Genomic DNA, 18,904 nt, shown 5'->3' on the forward strand with positions numbered 1-18,904 from the left:
GGAATTTCAGTGAACGAGAAATATGAGTCAATGGATTACGTGAACGAGAACGATTCGTTCACCTAAAAGATTCGTTCAAAAAGAACGGTTCGTTCACGAACAAATCATCACTATTTGATAATGAAGCCGACCTCACTGGCGTCTGCGTGCGCGTGCAACCATCATGCACAGTTTATTAAAAGACGCGTTTTGGCCATTATTTTTGCGTTACTCTGTCATCGCCGCGGCTGAAAAGTAGCACATGAAACACTGCTTACATTTATATTTTATTCTGTGATAATTCTGGGGTGGCACAGCTTTTTCTTAGAGTGGCAGTTGCCATTCCGGTAGATCCGCCCCTGCTACTAGGGCTGTGGTTAAAGCTTTAATGCAATTCATTTCTATTTTTGGTATAACTAAGATTGTTCAGAGCTTGATCACTTCCATTTGGCATTTACCCCATGAACCGTTCGGTATGAAAACACCCCTTATATATGTATATATACTGTATTTACTCAGACTAACACCAAATACTGACCGTTCTTAAAGCTACTTTTTCTAAGTCATGAAGAAAAGCTTTAAATGCATTTTCAACATTTTATTCCATCAAGTCACATTATATGCATCTATATGACATCCAATTTACATTTTAATAATAACTTCTCAACTCTCCTTAAAAAAATGTGATGGCAAAATCATCCTACTTAAGGGATAACGTTTATAGGAGTGAACCTTAAATTTTCAGAATATCAAAGTTAAAAATTTGCCTTATTTTGAAAAGCAAATATAATCGAAGCATTTCTACCATTTTACCAATCAGCGAAGTAACATTTCAAGTTAGTGATTTTATAGCTGTGCTTTTTGGCACACAAACATAAAGTACCCTCATGGTATTTAATTGAAAAAAGGACATTTTCTTTGCTACCATTTCTTGATGTAATGCAGAACATTTACATGTACATGAATGCTTATTCTTCTATAAAGATTTTCTAGAGTGTTACCAACACAACTGCATTTTAAGCATCACATTACATTATCTAGACCTACACACAAAGCATTAGAATAAACAGGGCCAAGATGAAGCATTCAGGTACACGAGACAGCTTCATAAAATAAAAAACAAAAAAACAAGTGCATTAAAAAATTCCCTTTAACGACAGGTGTAATTAGACATGAAAATGGGACAGAAAAACTAATAAAAATTTAGCTGTCTGGCCCTATTAGTGTATTACATTCAGTATGTAAATTAACTGGAACAATCAAAGAACATATTTATGATTTCGACACATTCTTAAAAGTTAAAAGACATGGTAATATGTTACAATGTGTATTTGAAAGAAAAGAAAATCTACATACAGCAAGACATCCATCGTTGCAAAGCATTTAAGATACATTTCCAAGGAATTTTTCCCCCCCAAATACAGAACGTGTAAATATTTGCAGATAATCAGTAGACTTCAATATATAATTTAAAAGAGGGACGAAAAAAAAACCCTTTTCAGTGACACCAGTATACAAACTGCACAGGAACAAACGCAGAGCACCCTCGAGAGAACCAGCGTAGGCCACATGCTTTGTTAAACACACTGCTGATGTTAAGTTTGTGTTTTTGATCATGATCAAAAATGATTTTTTTTCATCCAGATAAAGACATCCAACATATCAAAACACACGCACAAAAATGTAAAAGAAATAAAGATTAAAAAATAAAAAATAAAAGTGCTCATTTAAAGCGAGGCTTTCTTAACGAGCAAATCCGCTTTGGAAGACTAGGATATGTTAATTTTACAAATGAATAAAATGGTCGAATTAAATTCACAAACTGACAAGAGTGGGTAAACATACAGTAATGTGTAACATCAGTTAATTTTTAACGAAAATCAATATCAAATATAATGGAAGAAATTAAAAGGCTTTGTGACTTGCAGTAAGCAAGGCAAGTCGAATATATGTGGAACTGCACCTTTTTTCATAAAGTCAAAGTCAGTGGAGCCAAAAACAGACTTCTGGAATGCATGCAGGTTTGGAACATGACAGTGACTGTGTGTTTTTAGGGTAAACAGCACACAGATGTTGCTAACTCTGGGTTTGCTACTGATTTCAGTCACGGTTCAGCCTCTATGCTGAGTTTGGGGAAGAGTGATCAATTCTTCAGAAGAAAAGAAAAGCAGTCAAAGCTAGCTCAGTGTGTCACAATGCAAAGCCAGAGGAGGAAGAACAAATAAAAAAAGCACATTGCATAGTATATAAGCTAATTTTAGTGTTTTTTGATAGCATGCGTAATGTTTAGTGTCATTAGAGAGTGTAGTCCACATAACATCAATTACACTGAAAATCCAATCTAGGTAAATCACATTCAAACCCAGTAGTGCTAAATCACCTCTACAGTACATCTGCTAATGTAAACACACACAGAAAAAGCAAATGAAGATGTAATGTGTAACGATGGAATATCTGGCAATGTAACTTGTGTGTCCTCTGGTTCTTATTGCACGCTAACCGCAGGAGGACAGTTGAAGTGTTGTGAAGGACCCTCTAATTTTAGGCCCATAAACACACACAAACACACACAGGACAAACACATATTTGCAGTGAGCGCTGCGGAGGAAGTGTTTTCCTTTTTAGGGTGTCTGTGATCCAGACCTCTTGAAGCTACCCAGCAGACTCTGAACACCCTTCTTCACACTGGATCCGACCCTGCGGGCGACGGAGTCAGCAGGCGGGCCGGGCAGACAAGAGCTGCCACCGCTGGGGGGCCGAGCGTCCAGACACTTCTGATACCTCAGCTGTGAATGATGGAATATATGACTGAAACTCAACACATTTTAGAAGAATAGCATATTTCAGCATGAACTAGGGTTGTCAGATTATACTCTGTCCTAATTTACACTGTTAAAACTGAACTGTAACGTCCGCACCAAACAAACTTCAAAGAAGTCTCCCCAAACACCCCAGTCAGTAGAAAAGTCCCCAAAACCTACCCAAACATTCACCACTGGTTGAGTCAGACAAACAGAAATGCTTTACATTTGGGAGAGAGACTTCCTGAAGAGCATAAACACAGTGAAGTTTAAGTCATTAATTTCTGACCCCTCTGCTGCAGCTCTCTCTCTTTAAAAAAATAAATAAAAAATGTTAAAGTAATGCTACACTGTTGGTTGTTTGTTCCTCTCCACTGTACTATATACTAAAGGCAAAAAACACCAATAATAAATATATATAAGTGAGCAACACTAACCATGAACTCCCCAATCTCTTCCACATGTGCAGTGAAGAATTAACTTCACTTCCAGTAAATCAACCACGTTCTAGACACGTCGTTACTCACCATACACGCGGCCTGTACGGCCTCACTTAGACTCGCAGCGTTTGGATCACACCAGAACATGTGGCATATGAAGTCTCCAGGTCGCTCTGCCATTATGAACGCAAACGTGTGCACATCCTTCCCGACTCCCATAAATGACAGGAAACGCACACGACATTCAGAAAGAACTTCCTCCGTCTGTAACAATGAGACAAGAAATATCAGTGTGGTTATCAAATCATATTTTTATGATACAGCATTACGTATTATATAAAATTAGAGCCCGACCGATATATCGTTTAGCCGATATTATCGGCCGATATGAGCCTGTCGCCGATATATCGGTATCGGTGAATATGCCGCCGATATGAACATTTTTTTTTACAGAACATATAAAGCAGATAAAATGCTTGAAATGGTGTAATTACTTAGTTTGTTCAGTCCCGGGGGGCTACTGATGCGCGGAGGGTGGCGTTCGAAAGGGCTCCTCGAGCTGAAGGGATCCCCCGAATTTGGTGGAGATCCGCCGGCGCGTTCGTGAGATAGTGACACCAGCCAACACTTTCACTTCAGTAAGGAGGTCTCTTGTTCAGGCAGCATTCAATCGTCGTCTTATTCGACCGTAAGTGCCCCGCGAAGTGGACATCACATGAAATTCCGCCATGATTCCAGTTCCAAGGGAACGTACAAGTTACATTCAAAGGGCATTAAAGTGCGCGAGACGTGAATTTATATTTATTTACAGAGGTATATTATGTCACACTTCACACTTCTCTAGTAAGTTTCGTCCGTGTGTGAAGACAGTAGCGCAAATCCGTGAATTAAATGCCCTGCCTCCATTACGTATCTTTGTCAGGTCATTATAAGTGTTTGATCACCACATTTGAATGATCATTGCAAAAAACGTGTTTATGTATTCTGTTTATGTATATACTGTATTCTATATATAGTACCAGTCAAATGTTTGGACACACGAATGGGAAAGTGTCCAAACTTTTGACTGGTACTGTACTATAATATACACAAAGAATATCGGCCGATATATCGATATCGGCCTTTTTTTTTACTCCCAAATATCGGTATCGGCCCCAAAAAAACCCACATCGGTCGGGGTCTACATATAATACTCAAATACTGCAGAAGGTCAACAAACAGAAACCTGACCTCAGAAGTCAGAATAGAGAGTGTAGCGGACGCCACGTTCACAGTCACAGGTGTCCAGTTGTCTTTGCTGTTAAGAGCAGTCGCCAATGCTACATTAATCACATCCATGCCTTCAAGAGACAGATACAGACACAACTTCAATTTCAGGCAGCTAACTTTGATGTAAACATGAAAATAAATAGATGCTATTTTGAGTGCTTACAGGTTATGACATAGCTACACAAAAATGGGGGAAATGCAGGTAAAGCGTGCACTTTGTATGTAAGGGATAATGTACATGTTATCACAGAATAATTCAGCGATGACAACCAGCTGGATGTACATTATCCCGCTTATTACACGGCTACTTACCACACAAGTAAATAATTAGACACAAAATATTGATTTGAGTTGAAATATTCGAACACAGATTCTGTGAAGACAGCAGTTGCGAGCAAGCAGCAAGTTCAAACTAGACGGACATTTAAGGGATGCGGTGCAGTCAAACCACTTCTTACACAACATTTCTCCACATAAATAATTATGGCGATAAAAGATATTGATTTAAGATGAAAATGTTTTAAAATCTTACCAGTAGTTATCTTATAATCCATTACAGTGTACAACACAATTGTCGCAAAATGGCAGCAGCTGTATTTGTATGAAACGAGAGAGCGAGTCCGCGATACCAGGATGACATTATTAAATAACTGCAGGAGTACAGCGCTGACTGCAGTTACCCGGATGAGCCTGTGTTATCAGCTTTTACCGGTTGTTATCGAGGGATAACAAACCTCGGAATGTTGCGACTGACCAATCAGAATCAAGTATTCCACAGAGCCGTGTAATAAATAAGAGTATAATAGCAGTTAATGAACTGAGGACTCCCTACCAGCTGGCTTTGTCACCGGCACACGACCCAAGTACTGCACCTGGAAGCGCTGGACCAGCTCGTTCTTGGGAGCTGGGAACTCTGAAGGAAGAAAGATCTGATTCAGTCATAATGGTATAATTTCATTATTATCCATTTCAGTACTCACTTGAGAAGGAGGGAGAAATATCTGATGCACACGTGTAGTCAAACCCAACACTTTCAACAGTTACATACTGTATAGCATTCAGATCTGCACTGCAGACCGTCCACAAACAAAAGCTAAATTCAGCACATGTCATACGTTACCCTGGAAAGGGAGGTCCCCAAGTCTTGAGGGGTCAGTGTTCTGTCTGCTGGATGACTTCCTTTGGGCCATTATCTAAGGAAATACACAGACAAAACAAAATATATAACAAAAAACACATGGACATAATTGCATCGGCAGTTGTGTGTAAGATGCTCGCACCGCGGTCTCTATCTGGCTACCTGGTTGATCTAAACTGATCTAAAAGAGTAAGACACAAAGGTCTTAACTACAAATAGAAATACTGATACTTGTGTATACAGAGAGTAAAAAAAAATTGGTTACACTTTATTTTGATAGTCCACTTTAGACATTCTACTAACTATAAGTAACTTTGTAACTACATGGCAACTACATGTCAACTAATTCTCATTAATTTGCAACTACATATCTACTAACTCTCAGAGTAGACTGTTAGGGTAGGTTTAGGGTTAGTAGAATAAGTTGACAAAGAAAGTGTTAGAAGATATTAAGCAGACAGTCTACTAATACTCTACTAACTGCTAGTTGACATGTAGTTGCAAAGTTACTTACTGTTAATAGAATGTCTAAAGTGGACTATCGAAATAAAGTGTTACCAAAAAATTAATTACTAGAAAAACATTTAGTATTGATTTGATCACCTATTTAGCATAAATATTAGGGATGCTCCAGTAATAAATTTTGTTGGCCAAATGCTGGACTTGATGCGATCACTGTCGTCAAACTGCCCTGGAGGTACAGCATGTGCACCAACCTTTTGCATAAGGAGCATGGCGGACCAGTACCTGAAGACCAGCCAGTGCTTCTGAATTTACTATTGTAGAATCTTCAGTCATACATTCTGCCATTTCACTTCCTCCTATCACGTAGCTTACGCCAATTTACTTGTGAAATCAGACCACTGATATATAGGTTAGATTGAGTTAGCATGTCTTGAGTTGCTTTTAGCACACTGATGCTTTTTTCCTATGGGGAACGATTTGAGACCATCATCAACATAAGTGTCTCTCTACAAACCTCCTCACCTCAGTCCCATACTCGCTTTCTCCTTCTACAGCCATCATTTTCTGACTATAAATGATCACAGCAGGTGAGTGGCAGTTGCCAAACAAATGAACTCTTATTCCACACTTCATCGTCAAGTTGGTGGTTACTGAACCACAAGAATCAGAGATAGTTTCCTTGTAAGGGAAGACCTTTGTGACTGAAACATCTGCTGGATGTCTGTCATCACTGCAGCTGGCTCAGATCTGAAGCACATGAGAACCCCAAGCTATTATTAAGGTCTGGACTGCAAAGGAGAACATCATTGAATGACAAACCACTGAACAGTGCACTTGAGTCGAACACGATTCTGATTTAGTCAGCTAGTGAAGTTAGTCAAGATTAGTGAGTGATTTTCTATTTTTCTTGATTAACATTGTAGAGACAGACAGCAGCAGGAATATTAGTCTGCTGTCACTTTAAGAGCTGCACGGACCAATTTATTAATACACATGCATTTTCTTTCTCAGATGTTTACGTTCATTTCAGTCATAAACCAAAACGGGCATTTTAACATAATTGTGTGTGTATTTGACAGCTGAAGCACAGTAACTGCTGAAAGAGATCTGAATTCATAACCGCATGCTGTCTGTGAGAGAGGACTTCCGTGGACGTGTTTCAGGTGTCTGATAAAGCGCAAGTTCTTTTCGAGGTTTATTGCACTTAACTCTTTTTAACATCATTTACACAGTTGAACACACTGTCCTGCTGTCGCACGTCGACGCAACTCAGGAAATATGGCTCTTATTAAAACGCTGTCATTCTTAAAGTACCGGTACTAGTAAAATGAGGAATCGTACCATTTTTAAAAGCGGGATATCGCGATACCTTTTTAGTACCGGTATATCGTGCAACACTACTTTGGACTCTTTTCTCGGGTTTGGCTGCAGTATACTGCATAAATGCAAAAGAGATGAATTGGCCATATGCCTAAACAAAGATTATTGCCAATGAAATCAAAGAAAGTGTTAAACTTGCACTAATACTACTGGTGCTCATTACAGACTAGTAATAATATGCAATTATAATAATAATAAAAAAACAACAACTACTAAGTGACTGTTTATCAGTTAAATTTATTTTCACATTTAACTACTTGATGACTAATTAACTCACATAACTCCCGAAGCAATGATTGACGATACTGATTTCACGATACGATTTTCTCACAATTTTTTTTTTACAAAATGACATTTAAGACAAATTATAAATGAAAAGGCGTGCTTTATGATTTCTTAGATAAAATGCTGTAAAAAAAATTTTTGTGTGAAACAGAAATGTCAAATAACAAAACTAAATTGAAATTTTAAAAATAAATCCCAAAAAAAAAAAAACCATTTCATAGAAACAAACTAAGACTTCGTCGTGCTCTTTCCATTTAAAATTAGAGGCCACCATTGCACTTTAATCACGATCCAAACAAAGATGCTAGATACTAGGCTTGCTGCGATAGTCGGTGTTAACCCGCAACACCGGTTACGTCACTTGCCCAACGCGGCACCGCCCCCACAGTCTTTTTGATTTTTTTATAGTAATTAAAATAATTTTTATTTAGTTGGAGAACAGACACTACAATTAAAAACTGAACGCGGCTGCTCAATGCAGCGTGCCGAACGACAGTCGCATCACAGATCAGCATATGGAGTCCGATTTCATTTATCACGTCTGGAGAGTTGACCGACAAGAAGAGTGAGGTGAGACAGACAAGACGATGGCGGAGGATTTAGTTTAGAAACTAAATATTTTACTTTATTTAAACTTTAATATTTCACTTTATTTAAACTTTGTGTAATTTAACAAAAGTTCTATGCTTAATATAAGTCTTGTTGTTGTCAATTCAAGCAATTGCCGCTAATTAGAAAGTGAAAGTAAAATGCGCATGTGCATTTACAAGCTATTTAAAGCGAAGGAAAGCGAGGAAAAGAGGGAAAACCCCAACAAACCCCACCCCCGATGATACCGGTATTACCGGTGTTGTCACACGCCGATTAACCGGTGGGAAAATTTCATCACCGTCACAACTCTACTGCATACATACAGCATGAGCAGTTTTTGATTAAATTAGATTGTATAATTTTGAAATTTGAAGCAAACTATAAATTTGAAGCTTTGAGAAACTATACTACCATAAAACACATCTAAACGAAACAAAAACAGCAGATGGGCTGAATGAGAATGCAGATTCACTCTCTGACAGCAGGTGGCGCTTACAGAACCGCAGCAATATAGCATTTCTTTGGTTATCGCTGTAAAGCAGTGCTGCACTTATAAACACTACTTTTTCTTGCTGGATGAAGAACCATCATCTTCAACTCAACCTTACCAAAACAGAACTGCTTGTGGTTCCAGCCAACCCATCACTTCATCACAATTTCACCATCCAGCTAGGCTCATCAACCATAACCCCTTCAAAGACAGCCAGTAACCTTGGAGTTGTGATTGATGATCAGCTGAATTTCTCAGACCACATTGCTAAAACTGCCCGGTCCTGCAGATTTGCTTTATACAACATTAGGAAGATCAGGCCCTTTCTTTCAGAACATGCAACACAACTCCTTGTTCAAGCTCTTGTTCTATCCAGGCTGGGCTATTGCAATGCTCGCTTGGCAGGTCTTCCAGCCACTTCTATCAAACCTTTACAATTAATACAGAATGCAGCTGCAAAAACAAAACAAAAAAATTAAAAAAACACTTGACCCTCTAACACTTGCACCTCTCTATTGGGTCATTCCATGTCAACTCAATCAGAGGTCCCCAGCTCAAATTTTGGATTTTACTAATATTTTTTTCTGAAGAAAGATAAACATGTATAATGTGTTACGTTCCGTGGTTATTTATATAATATAGTTGGATTCTGTGTGCTGTGGTGTGCTTTTTGCTCTCTCTCTCTTTCTGTGTTGTCCAGTGTGTTACCTGCTGCTCAACCAGGTGAGGAGGAGAGGGAGGTGATCGCTCGCACCTGCAGCTTGTTACTGTGCAGAGGCTGCAAACTCAAATGTTGTTCAACATGCCTGCCACATTGAAGCTCGTCTTCCAGAGTGTTGTTCCTCTTGCCTGCTCTGTGTTGCTTTGTTTGTTGTATCAGAGATTGGTCTTGTGTAAACCTATTCAAGTTACGGCTTATTGTAGCCTTCTGAACAGGCCATTAGCGTTGTTGCTGTGCTACGTGACCCTTTGTGTTGGAAGCTGTAGGGAGGTGGGTGCCATTTTATTTCTGTGAATCTTTTTTCTCCTGTTTTTGCTTAGTTAGGGAGTTAGTGTACATTTCTGTTGTTAATTTTCTTTTATTTTGTCAGTTTAGACAGTTTTACTCGCTAACTAGTTAGAGGGTCCTTTTGTTTGTTGTTTTGGCCTTTCCCCCTCCTGAAGTCTATTTTTACTTCCTATTTTCATTTTGTCAATTGTACTTTTGTTAATAAATTACTTGAATTTGGAATTTAACGTGTCTGTCGTGTGGGGCAGGGGACTGGCACACACTCACCCCAACCAATTTTATGTTTACTTTTCTCTGTTACTCCCTGACCCTAGACCCTTACATCTGGGACGTAACAAATGATGAAAGCCAAAATATTAAATGTAATGAATTCATTTACTGAATAATCCGCTATTTTATAGAGGGGTTTCGAAATGGAAATTTTCACCGGAGATTCAGAACCAAATTACAGGGGGGTAAAAATTACTTCAGAAAGATGGCAGCATCCTTATATTATTTTTTACACATTGATTGGTAGGTCTATTAGTAAAATCTGTTGACTTTAGCAATCTTACATTATGTGCCAATGGTGACCACTCAAAAATGGGGAAAGAGCACACTTCAACTATTTTTTCCCAAAGTTTGCAGGCCTGCAACTCAAAAATTATTAATATTTAGGGCCTTGAAAAGGAAGATTCCAAAAGTAAAGTTTATTAAGAACTTGAATCTAAAATCATATTGCAATATCTTTAAAGGGGTCATATGATGCTGCTAAAAAGAACATTATTTTGTGTATTTGGTGTAATGAAATGTGTTTATGCGGTTTAAAGTTAAAAAAACACATTGAGTTATAGGTACGCAAACTTCGGAAAAAGAATACTTATGGCACTCAGGTATGTTCAATGCAGTTTTGACAGAAGGAAACAAGATACATTTCTAGTTTCAACATTATTTGTTCTTTAGACATTCCTCTTTAAAAGAAAAATAGTAGCATATTTTTGAAGTGACCCATATTTGGTTTTTGACCACTGAAAATGTGTACAATTTAACTATTTGCTCCTGGAGACATTGAAATTCCAATATTTCAACCATATAGGGCCTTAAAAATGAAGATGCCAAAAGGGAAGTTTGTTAAGACAGAATATCTAAAAGGACATTAAGATATATTTAATACTTTTTGAGTTACAGGCCTTTGAAGAAAAAACTTGAAAAGTGCTCTTTCCCCATTTTTGAATGGTCACCATTGGCACATAATACAACAAAGATTGCTAAAGTCAACAGATTTTACTAACAGACCTACCAATCTGTGTAAAAATAACATAAGGATGCTGTCATCTTTCTGAAGTCATTTTTAACCCCCTGTAATTTGTCTTTGAATCTCCAGAGAAAATTGCCATTTCGACCCTCCTCAACGAAATAGTGGATTACTCCGTAAATATTCATCCATGACATTTAATATTTTGTCTTTCATCACCATATGTGTTTATCTCACTTCAGAAAAAATATTAGCAAAATCAAAAATTTGAGCCGGAGACCTCTGGTTGAGTTGACACAGAATGTATATTCTATTCTACTTCTATTCTAAGTGGAGGGTGAGTAAATGACAGCATTTTCATTTTTGAGTGAACTATCCCCTTTAAACACCCGAAACGTTGCCGTTTCAATAAATCCAAGATATTTTGGATGCCACAGCAGAGTGCACAAGGTCTTCGATATTTAATCAAGAATATGAGAATTTTTAGCCAGCAGCTAAGATGTCCTCACCTTAGAGCAGATGTCATGGAGGCTAGTGGCGATGTTCTTTGCAGGGGTGTCAGACCGAAATACATGACACTTGAGCATGTGAGTCAACTTGTCTCGTGCCACATATGCAAAGTCCCTGTAGTAAGAGATAAACATATGCATGTTGTCATATCACTTCAATTCATCCACACACCCATAAACTTGTGCATGCACAGCAATAAACGTCTTGGATGTGTGTGAAACCTTAGTTCCCTGAGTAGGGAACGAGATGCTACATTATAGCTGCCACTATGGGAACACCCTCTGGTGTGACGATCGTCTGAAGCTCATATAGAATCACACTATTTTATTGGCAGATAGTGCTAACTCCGCTCACTGAGGCGTTGCTTCTCTGATGCCTCTTAAGGACGTGGACTCTACATCATTGACTGATTTCCTATGAAGGAAACCAAGCAGACATGGAGTATGGCCAGCTACACAGCGTTTTGTTCCAGATTTAGGGAATCAAGGTTACATATGTAACCTAGACATTCCCTTTCAAAGGTATACTTTGACACTGCATCAGTAGCTGACGCTATGCCATCACACAGATATCTTCCACCGATACTCCTCAGGTCAAAGCTTGTGAAGAAGTAGCACTTTGTAGAGTGCGCACAAAAGCTTAAACCAAGCATCTGGAGTTTGATATAACATTCCTCCACCAAAGCAAAATCCTCTGTTTTGTAGCTACAAAACCTTTGCAACATCCACCGAAGAGGGCAAACAGCTGATCAGATTTCTGCCATTGACTTGATATAAATCCTCAAAGCTCTAACAGGACAAATGGAACCTTTCTTTCTCTTGCAACTCAAAGGGAGAAAGGGAAAGGCTGCAAAACAATAGTTTATGAGTGAAGCAAAGCGCTTTGCGATTAATGAAGCTGCCTCCAAAGGGATGCATTTCCAACAAATGCATCTGGAATGGCCCTTAGCAGGACCTGGTCAAGAAGCCTTATGCTGAGTATAAACTACACAGTTAAGTCAGGAACAGACTTAATTGTGTAGTGCAGGGCTGTCCAAACTCGGTCCTGGAGGGCCGGTGTCCTGCAGAGTTTAGCTCCAACTTGCCTCAGCACACCTGACTGGAAGTTTCTATGCCTAGTACAGGGGTAGGCAAGTTCGGTCCTAGAGAGCCGCAGTCCTGCAGAGTTCAGCTCCAACCCTAATCAAACACACCTGAACAAGCTAATCAATGTCTTCAGGATTACTAAGGCTATAGGCAGGTGAGTTTTTTTTCAGGGTTGGAGCTGAACTCTGCAGGACTGCGGCTCTCTAGGACCGAACTTGCCTACCCCTGGCCTAGTAAGAGCTTGATTAGCTGCTTCAGGTGTGTTTAATTAGGGTTGGAGCTAAACCCTCCAGGACCGAGTTTGGACAGCCCTGGTGTAGTGGACGCAAATGCTATCATATCCACTCTACTGAGCGAAGACCTCTCAGTGCGAACCACTGAATACAAGAAAACTCCCAAAATCCATATTCAGAAATATAATGCTGCATCCATTGTCAGATGAATTGTCTTCCTGAAGAGAAATCAGTCTAAGACAGCACTAGCTCGTCTTTATGAGGTGTCAGTGAAGCAATGCCTCAGTGGGTGGTGCTAGTACTATCTGCAGGTATTAACAGGCATGATTCTATACAGGCTTCAGACTATCATCACACCAGAGGGTGTTGGCGTCAGCTGCTGATGCAGTGCCGAAGTAAACCTATGAAAGGGAACATCCTGTGTTTGCACTAATACTTGTTTGTGGAATTATAGAGAATTATTCCAAAAATGACAAGTAACTAAGTGAATTTGGCATTAATTATATTTTTTCACTGTAAATATTTATTTTTTAAGTTGATATATTTAAATAATTATTAGTTTAAGTTTATGTCAACTAGGGTTGGACAATTAATATACATTCAATTGAAATTACAATATGGCTTAGTGTGATTACCAAATGGCAAAAGAAAGTAATTTAATTAATTACACAGTCTGATGCGCTCTGCATTGCTGTCAACTTAGAGATAATTTTACATGTAAATCTAGCCATGTAAATATTTCACAGCACCGCCACTATCTTTAACGTGTGTATGGTATTTTTCTTCAGACAACACTGTGGACAAATCAGTATTTTAGCAGTACAGAGCAGCAACTTGTAAATGACCTGGAAGTGACTGCTGGTTAACATGTAGTCTTAATGGGCCATGATTCAGTCACTATTTCACATTAACAGTATGATATGCACAGAGTAGAAAAGAAGCAGACAGATGTAAAGGGCTGACAATACGCAGAATGCAAATACAATGCAATGATCTCATGAATATGCTAATAAATGCACAATGTAACCTAGTGACATTTTGAATCTTTACACAGATCTTTTCCAGACAACAGTAGTTCATAGTCACCACAATTTTTAAGTTCCTAAAAAAAAAATAATAATAATAATAATTTAAGTACCAAATTAGTCCAAAAGACTCATGTTATATCATTATATCTGAAGCTCTCAAATCTCATTCAGTTTAGGCATGCAAAACAGAAAATAATATTGAGTGCTGCACTAGAGGCGAAGATTTTCAGTGAATAATTTCTGTTCCTCACATAAAGCCATCACATGCATTCAGAAGAAAGAGAAGAGATACATTTACATTGTTTGTAGAAGCTTAACAACTGTGGTATCTATGAATGAACAGTCGTTGAATGTAAAAGAGCGACATAAACATTCCTCCAAAATTGTCCTTTTGTGTTAGACAGAAGAAAGTCTAATCAACATGAGGGTGTGAAAATTATGAAATTTCATTTTTGGGTGGATTATGCCTGGTATTGTAATAAGTACACAAATCTAACAAATAAACAAATACACAGCGACACACTACCTCTCCCTGGGGTCCAGGATGCAGCAGGACAGACAGAACAAAAACACAACATAATAATTCAGCATAATCTAAATTATTTAAAAACAAGCAGCTTCAGACAGAGCATCACTGTTGCTACAAAATTGATTAAATTCAACGTAAAAGCCACTTAATTTCCTGTAACATTGTGCATCTGTCAGTCTATGATCATATACATGTTATAAATCTCTCATTCCAAAACAAAAATGAGGCAAAAGAAAGGTTAAAGATCACTTATGCTGGCAACTCACGGAGCTGCTCACAGACTTACCTGCCATCGTCACGTCCGACGCCCCACACACGAATGCTGATGATCGGCTGAGAGTGCAGCAGCGTTCGACCGCGAGGCTCGATCAGGTTCAGAGTCTCATTCTCCAGCACCAGAAGCATTTCCTTCCCCTACACAGCAACACACACAAAGGCATACTAAGTGGTGCGCTTTTCGCCTCTTCTTAAAAGCCTAAACTTAACATCAAAATCAGTCAAATCATGTAATGACTGCCATAAAATGCGATCTACTGTGGGGCATGCTTTATTTTAAAGGGAGTTATTAAAAGCGCATTAAACTGCGAAAGATACTGTTATAGACTTGCTTGTTATAAATAATCTTATCTTTTGGATTGTCTCCATCAAATATGAAGTAAATAAGAAAAATAAGGTAAATAAAAAAAAATAAAGAAAATAAGTAATACATAAATCATTTGAATTTCCAGCAAAAATAACTATAATAACAGTAATACCCCTATCCAGGGTATCTGCAGATTTTTTAAAATCATATTTAAGACTTAAGAAAGAGCTTCACAAATAAAATTATGTATGTCCATACTAGGGCTGTGCAATTAATCGCATGCGATTATCATGCGCATCTCGTCAGTAAAGCCGGTCCAGTGATTAGTAGTAAATCTCCATCACATGCTTTCAGATGGAGCGGCATGCACTACACAGAGCCGTAGTTCACTGACAATTAGGCAATATCATTAATTGCACAGCCCTAGTCCATACAAAAGAGGACTTTTAAAATACTTAAAACATGGTTTTATTCAGTATATCCATATGTATCGAAATTGGTTTATGTACCAATATACTAATTAGTGGCAGATATAGGATTTTCCTGATATGATAAAAATGCATTTAAAGAAGGGCAATAAACAGACTATGCCAATACTAGTGAAATCTATATACTGAAAGCATTAACGGTTGAATTTGCCTGGTTGCTCTTGTATGCTAGAAAGTTTATTGTGTAACCAACATGCCAACAATACCCAGAAAAGTAGATTTTATTCATAATGCAGGACTTAATTATAAAGCTGAAATACGTGAGAAAGTGCAACAGTACAGCATTTTTACTTTTAAAGTCGGCATGAAATCGAAATTGAAATTACCGTGATGCACACGGATAGATCATTTATAATAAACACTGCAATATTCCATTAAATAAATTAAGAACAGTCAATTTTGATTTCATGGTGACTTTACACGTCTAGCCAGAGCCGTCAAAAGCTTGGGGGGAGTTTGGGAGTGTGAGCATGAGGCACGCTTCACACTGCCCTCACAACGGTTCTGTGTGCAGCGCTCACATTTATTCAATTACATCACAGCATTTCGAAATTTTGAAATCACATTAAGGCCATTTTGTGATTCTTGTTTTTCCATCCCCAAATTTAAGACCTCTTAAAATGATATTTAAGACTTGTGTTAAGGTTTATGTTCACACCAAGAACAATATTTGCGTCCACACCAGTGAACAATAACTGTTCTTACACCCCCAGCTCTTAATGCATCACGTTGCCTTCTTGAGCATCAGTGAATGTGAAGATGCTGGAAAACCAAAGAATGAGCAGCACCTGGAGGATTTTTCTGAAGAACAGCATTAGATAGTCCTACATTGCTGTTTATTTTGCTAAAGATAATTATTTTATTTATCTTAACTTTTAGAAAATAAAGCAATGTTATTTCTGTTTTTAATTGTGTTCTTAAATGGTTTCATTTTTTTTTTTTTGTGAAAACAAAAAGAACCGATACAAATTTTTGTTCAAGTACCAGACTGATAAGCAGTATCATACAAGCAGCAATGCAATTAAAACCTTAACGATACCCATCCCGAACCATAACGCTGCCAATGAAGCTATAGCTCTGACATTTTAAGACCTTTCAGGGACCAGCGGGGACCCGGCTACCAAACACAGCCAATGTGACTTTCATTCATTCAAATTCTAGTGATTTGCACATATATGCACAAACCTCGCCCCAGATGCCAGCGGTGTCATCTAGATTGTGTTTCTGGTAGGACAGCTGTCGGATACAGTTATTAACGGCAACACTACTCCTGCCAGGAGCCATCTCCTCTTCTGATATCTCCACCCAGCCCAGAGAGCGCACTGCAAAACACTGCAAAACACACATAAGCAAACATTGAGAAAACAAGCATCTTGATGTAGTGTATGTGGTCAGTCACCTGTGTGCTTACCTTTGCCCCCTCATTGCTGCTGAAATAGGTCTGTTCCTCTTCCTCCTCAGACTGAGAAAAACTGCACACAACAGGAAGATGACACAGAGAGAAGGGTCAATGCTCCTTTAGCTCAAACAGCAGAGCCTGGCACAAACAAGGCCAAGATCATGGCCTCGATCACCAAGAACTGTAAGTGGCTTTAGATAAAAAGCGTCTGCCCAATTCATAAATGTGATATGTAAATGTACATGTGGCATAATACTGTGAAACACTCAGCTTCACGAGTCTGTTGTTTAACTGATCTTATACCTGAGATTGATGGAGGCATAACGTAGAGTCGCTCCCTCAAACTCCTTCAGACTTTCATCAGAAGCCACATCCTCCTTCTAAACAATAAATAAGCATTATATGGACTTACAAAAACAGAATGAGGCTGTCTGTGACTCCATTACGAACCTACCTGCCAGTGCTCTTCCTCACTGAATGTGTTTGGATGAGAAGCACCGCTCCATGTAATCTAAATACAAATGGGTTCATGTTTAAAGACATCAGCACTCACATGGCTACAATGACACTAATGTTGGGCAACTTGAGAGCTATAATGTTATATTGATGGAATATTATAAACAGCACACAATTTTCGTACTGAATCGTACCGCTCGGTGAAAATGACTCATAAGAGAACATATTGCGTTCCCTTCAATCTATTCCTTACATTTTCTTTACTTGGTCTCGAAAAGAGTCTTAAATTTACCTACATAAAAACGGCAAAAATCCTGTTTTTAAAGTCCGTGTAAAGAGAATTCTGAGAATTGTTTCTAAACACATTATAAATGTTAGAAATGTATTGCAGAAACACATTACAAAGACTCTGAAGTATGTAGTACTGAATTGTGGGGATTCAAGACTATCAGACCAACCGAACTGAAAAAAAATTCAGTTTCATTGTCTTTTTTTAGTTAAAAACAAAAAACGGTGGTATTAATGGTATAGTTCATCTGAATGCACGTAATATACCCGTGTGAAAATTATGGCATTGTGGCAAATATTGTGAGGCTTTCTAAACAGTTTTTTCCCCAAGACATTCATCTAACACTAAAAGACGTGTGTTTGACTTGAAGCAGCACTGCGCAGATCGATCCGTGTGTGACATTAAAGTACAGAGCTATAGAGAGCAGACGGCTCCTCGTGCTTTCGAATCGCTCTCGTGTCATACACTGATCGTTCTGCACAGCCCTGCTTCAAGTCGAACACACCTAATAACTACAGCGCAGTGGTTTGCCCGCTCAATCGCGAGTTACTGCCATTCGTTACTACAGCCTAGAGGTTGCTAGCTAGCTATGCCTTTGTCACGTAAATATGTAATAGAAATCATAAATGTATCTACCAAACAAAATTCCGGCTTATCTCTGCATTTCCGGCAAAATTAACTCCCCCCATTCACTGCATGGTTTCGTCCCATCCTACTTAGCCTAGAGTCACTGAGTGAGATCAGATGGTAAACTGTCAAATTAGAGATGTTTTCGATTGGGGGGGGCAAACTAAGCCGGACGATTCATGAGTGAGAAATGTTGGATACTGCTGGAAATGCTGCTATGAGGTATCCTATTTATTATTTTAGGATTTTTTTGTTTGCCCCAGTGAAGCATTTCTATTAATATAACTGATTAAGTAGTCAAACTCATTCCATATCAGCAGAATAGTGTGGTACAGAAAGTCTATGTCCATAGAAAAGGTTCTGAGTGAATTATGTTACTGATACCTAATGGTCAAAAGCAATAGCAAAAGTAATAGGTCAATATTATTAAATTGCAGACAAAGATTTTGAATAGCTAAGTTGGCTTGTACACTATATTGCTCTAATGAACTACTTTAGTAATTTCCATGAGTACAAATCTTAATGTTTAAGCATATAATGATATTCTAGGTATTCTAGGGCTTCTAATTTTATACCAATAGTTTGAACAGGACCAT

At 38.4% G+C, this 18,904-nt stretch overlaps 1 protein-coding gene across 1 annotated transcript in view; it reads right to left on the minus strand.

Annotated features, from left to right (window-relative positions):
- Window positions 1-562: 562 nt before the first annotated feature.
- The window catches only part of LOC107705847 (amyloid beta A4 precursor protein-binding family B member 1-like), a 28,395-nt gene continuing 10,053 nt past the window's right edge, over window positions 563-18,904 (minus strand). Inside the window, exons 4-15 of the mRNA XM_016509342.1 lie at window positions 17,391-17,447; window positions 17,240-17,316; window positions 16,949-17,009; window positions 16,723-16,869; window positions 14,753-14,880; window positions 14,464-14,469; window positions 11,591-11,705; window positions 5,610-5,682; window positions 5,322-5,402; window positions 4,451-4,560; window positions 3,308-3,484; window positions 563-2,765 (exon numbers count right to left, since the gene is read on the minus strand). Of these exons, the coding sequence (XP_016364828.1) occupies window positions 2,601-2,765; window positions 3,308-3,484; window positions 4,451-4,560; window positions 5,322-5,402; window positions 5,610-5,682; window positions 11,591-11,705; window positions 14,464-14,469; window positions 14,753-14,880; window positions 16,723-16,869; window positions 16,949-17,009; window positions 17,240-17,316; window positions 17,391-17,447 (1,197 nt within the window). The 3' untranslated portion in view covers window positions 563-2,600. The remainder of the gene's footprint in view (window positions 2,766-3,307; window positions 3,485-4,450; window positions 4,561-5,321; window positions 5,403-5,609; window positions 5,683-11,590; window positions 11,706-14,463; window positions 14,470-14,752; window positions 14,881-16,722; window positions 16,870-16,948; window positions 17,010-17,239; window positions 17,317-17,390; window positions 17,448-18,904) is intronic.

This window comes from Sinocyclocheilus rhinocerous, unplaced genomic scaffold (genome assembly GCF_001515625.1).
Source record: "Sinocyclocheilus rhinocerous isolate Xijiao unplaced genomic scaffold, SAMN03320098_v1.1 scaffold924, whole genome shotgun sequence".
Classification (NCBI taxonomy): Eukaryota; Metazoa; Chordata; class Actinopteri; order Cypriniformes; family Cyprinidae; genus Sinocyclocheilus; species Sinocyclocheilus rhinocerous.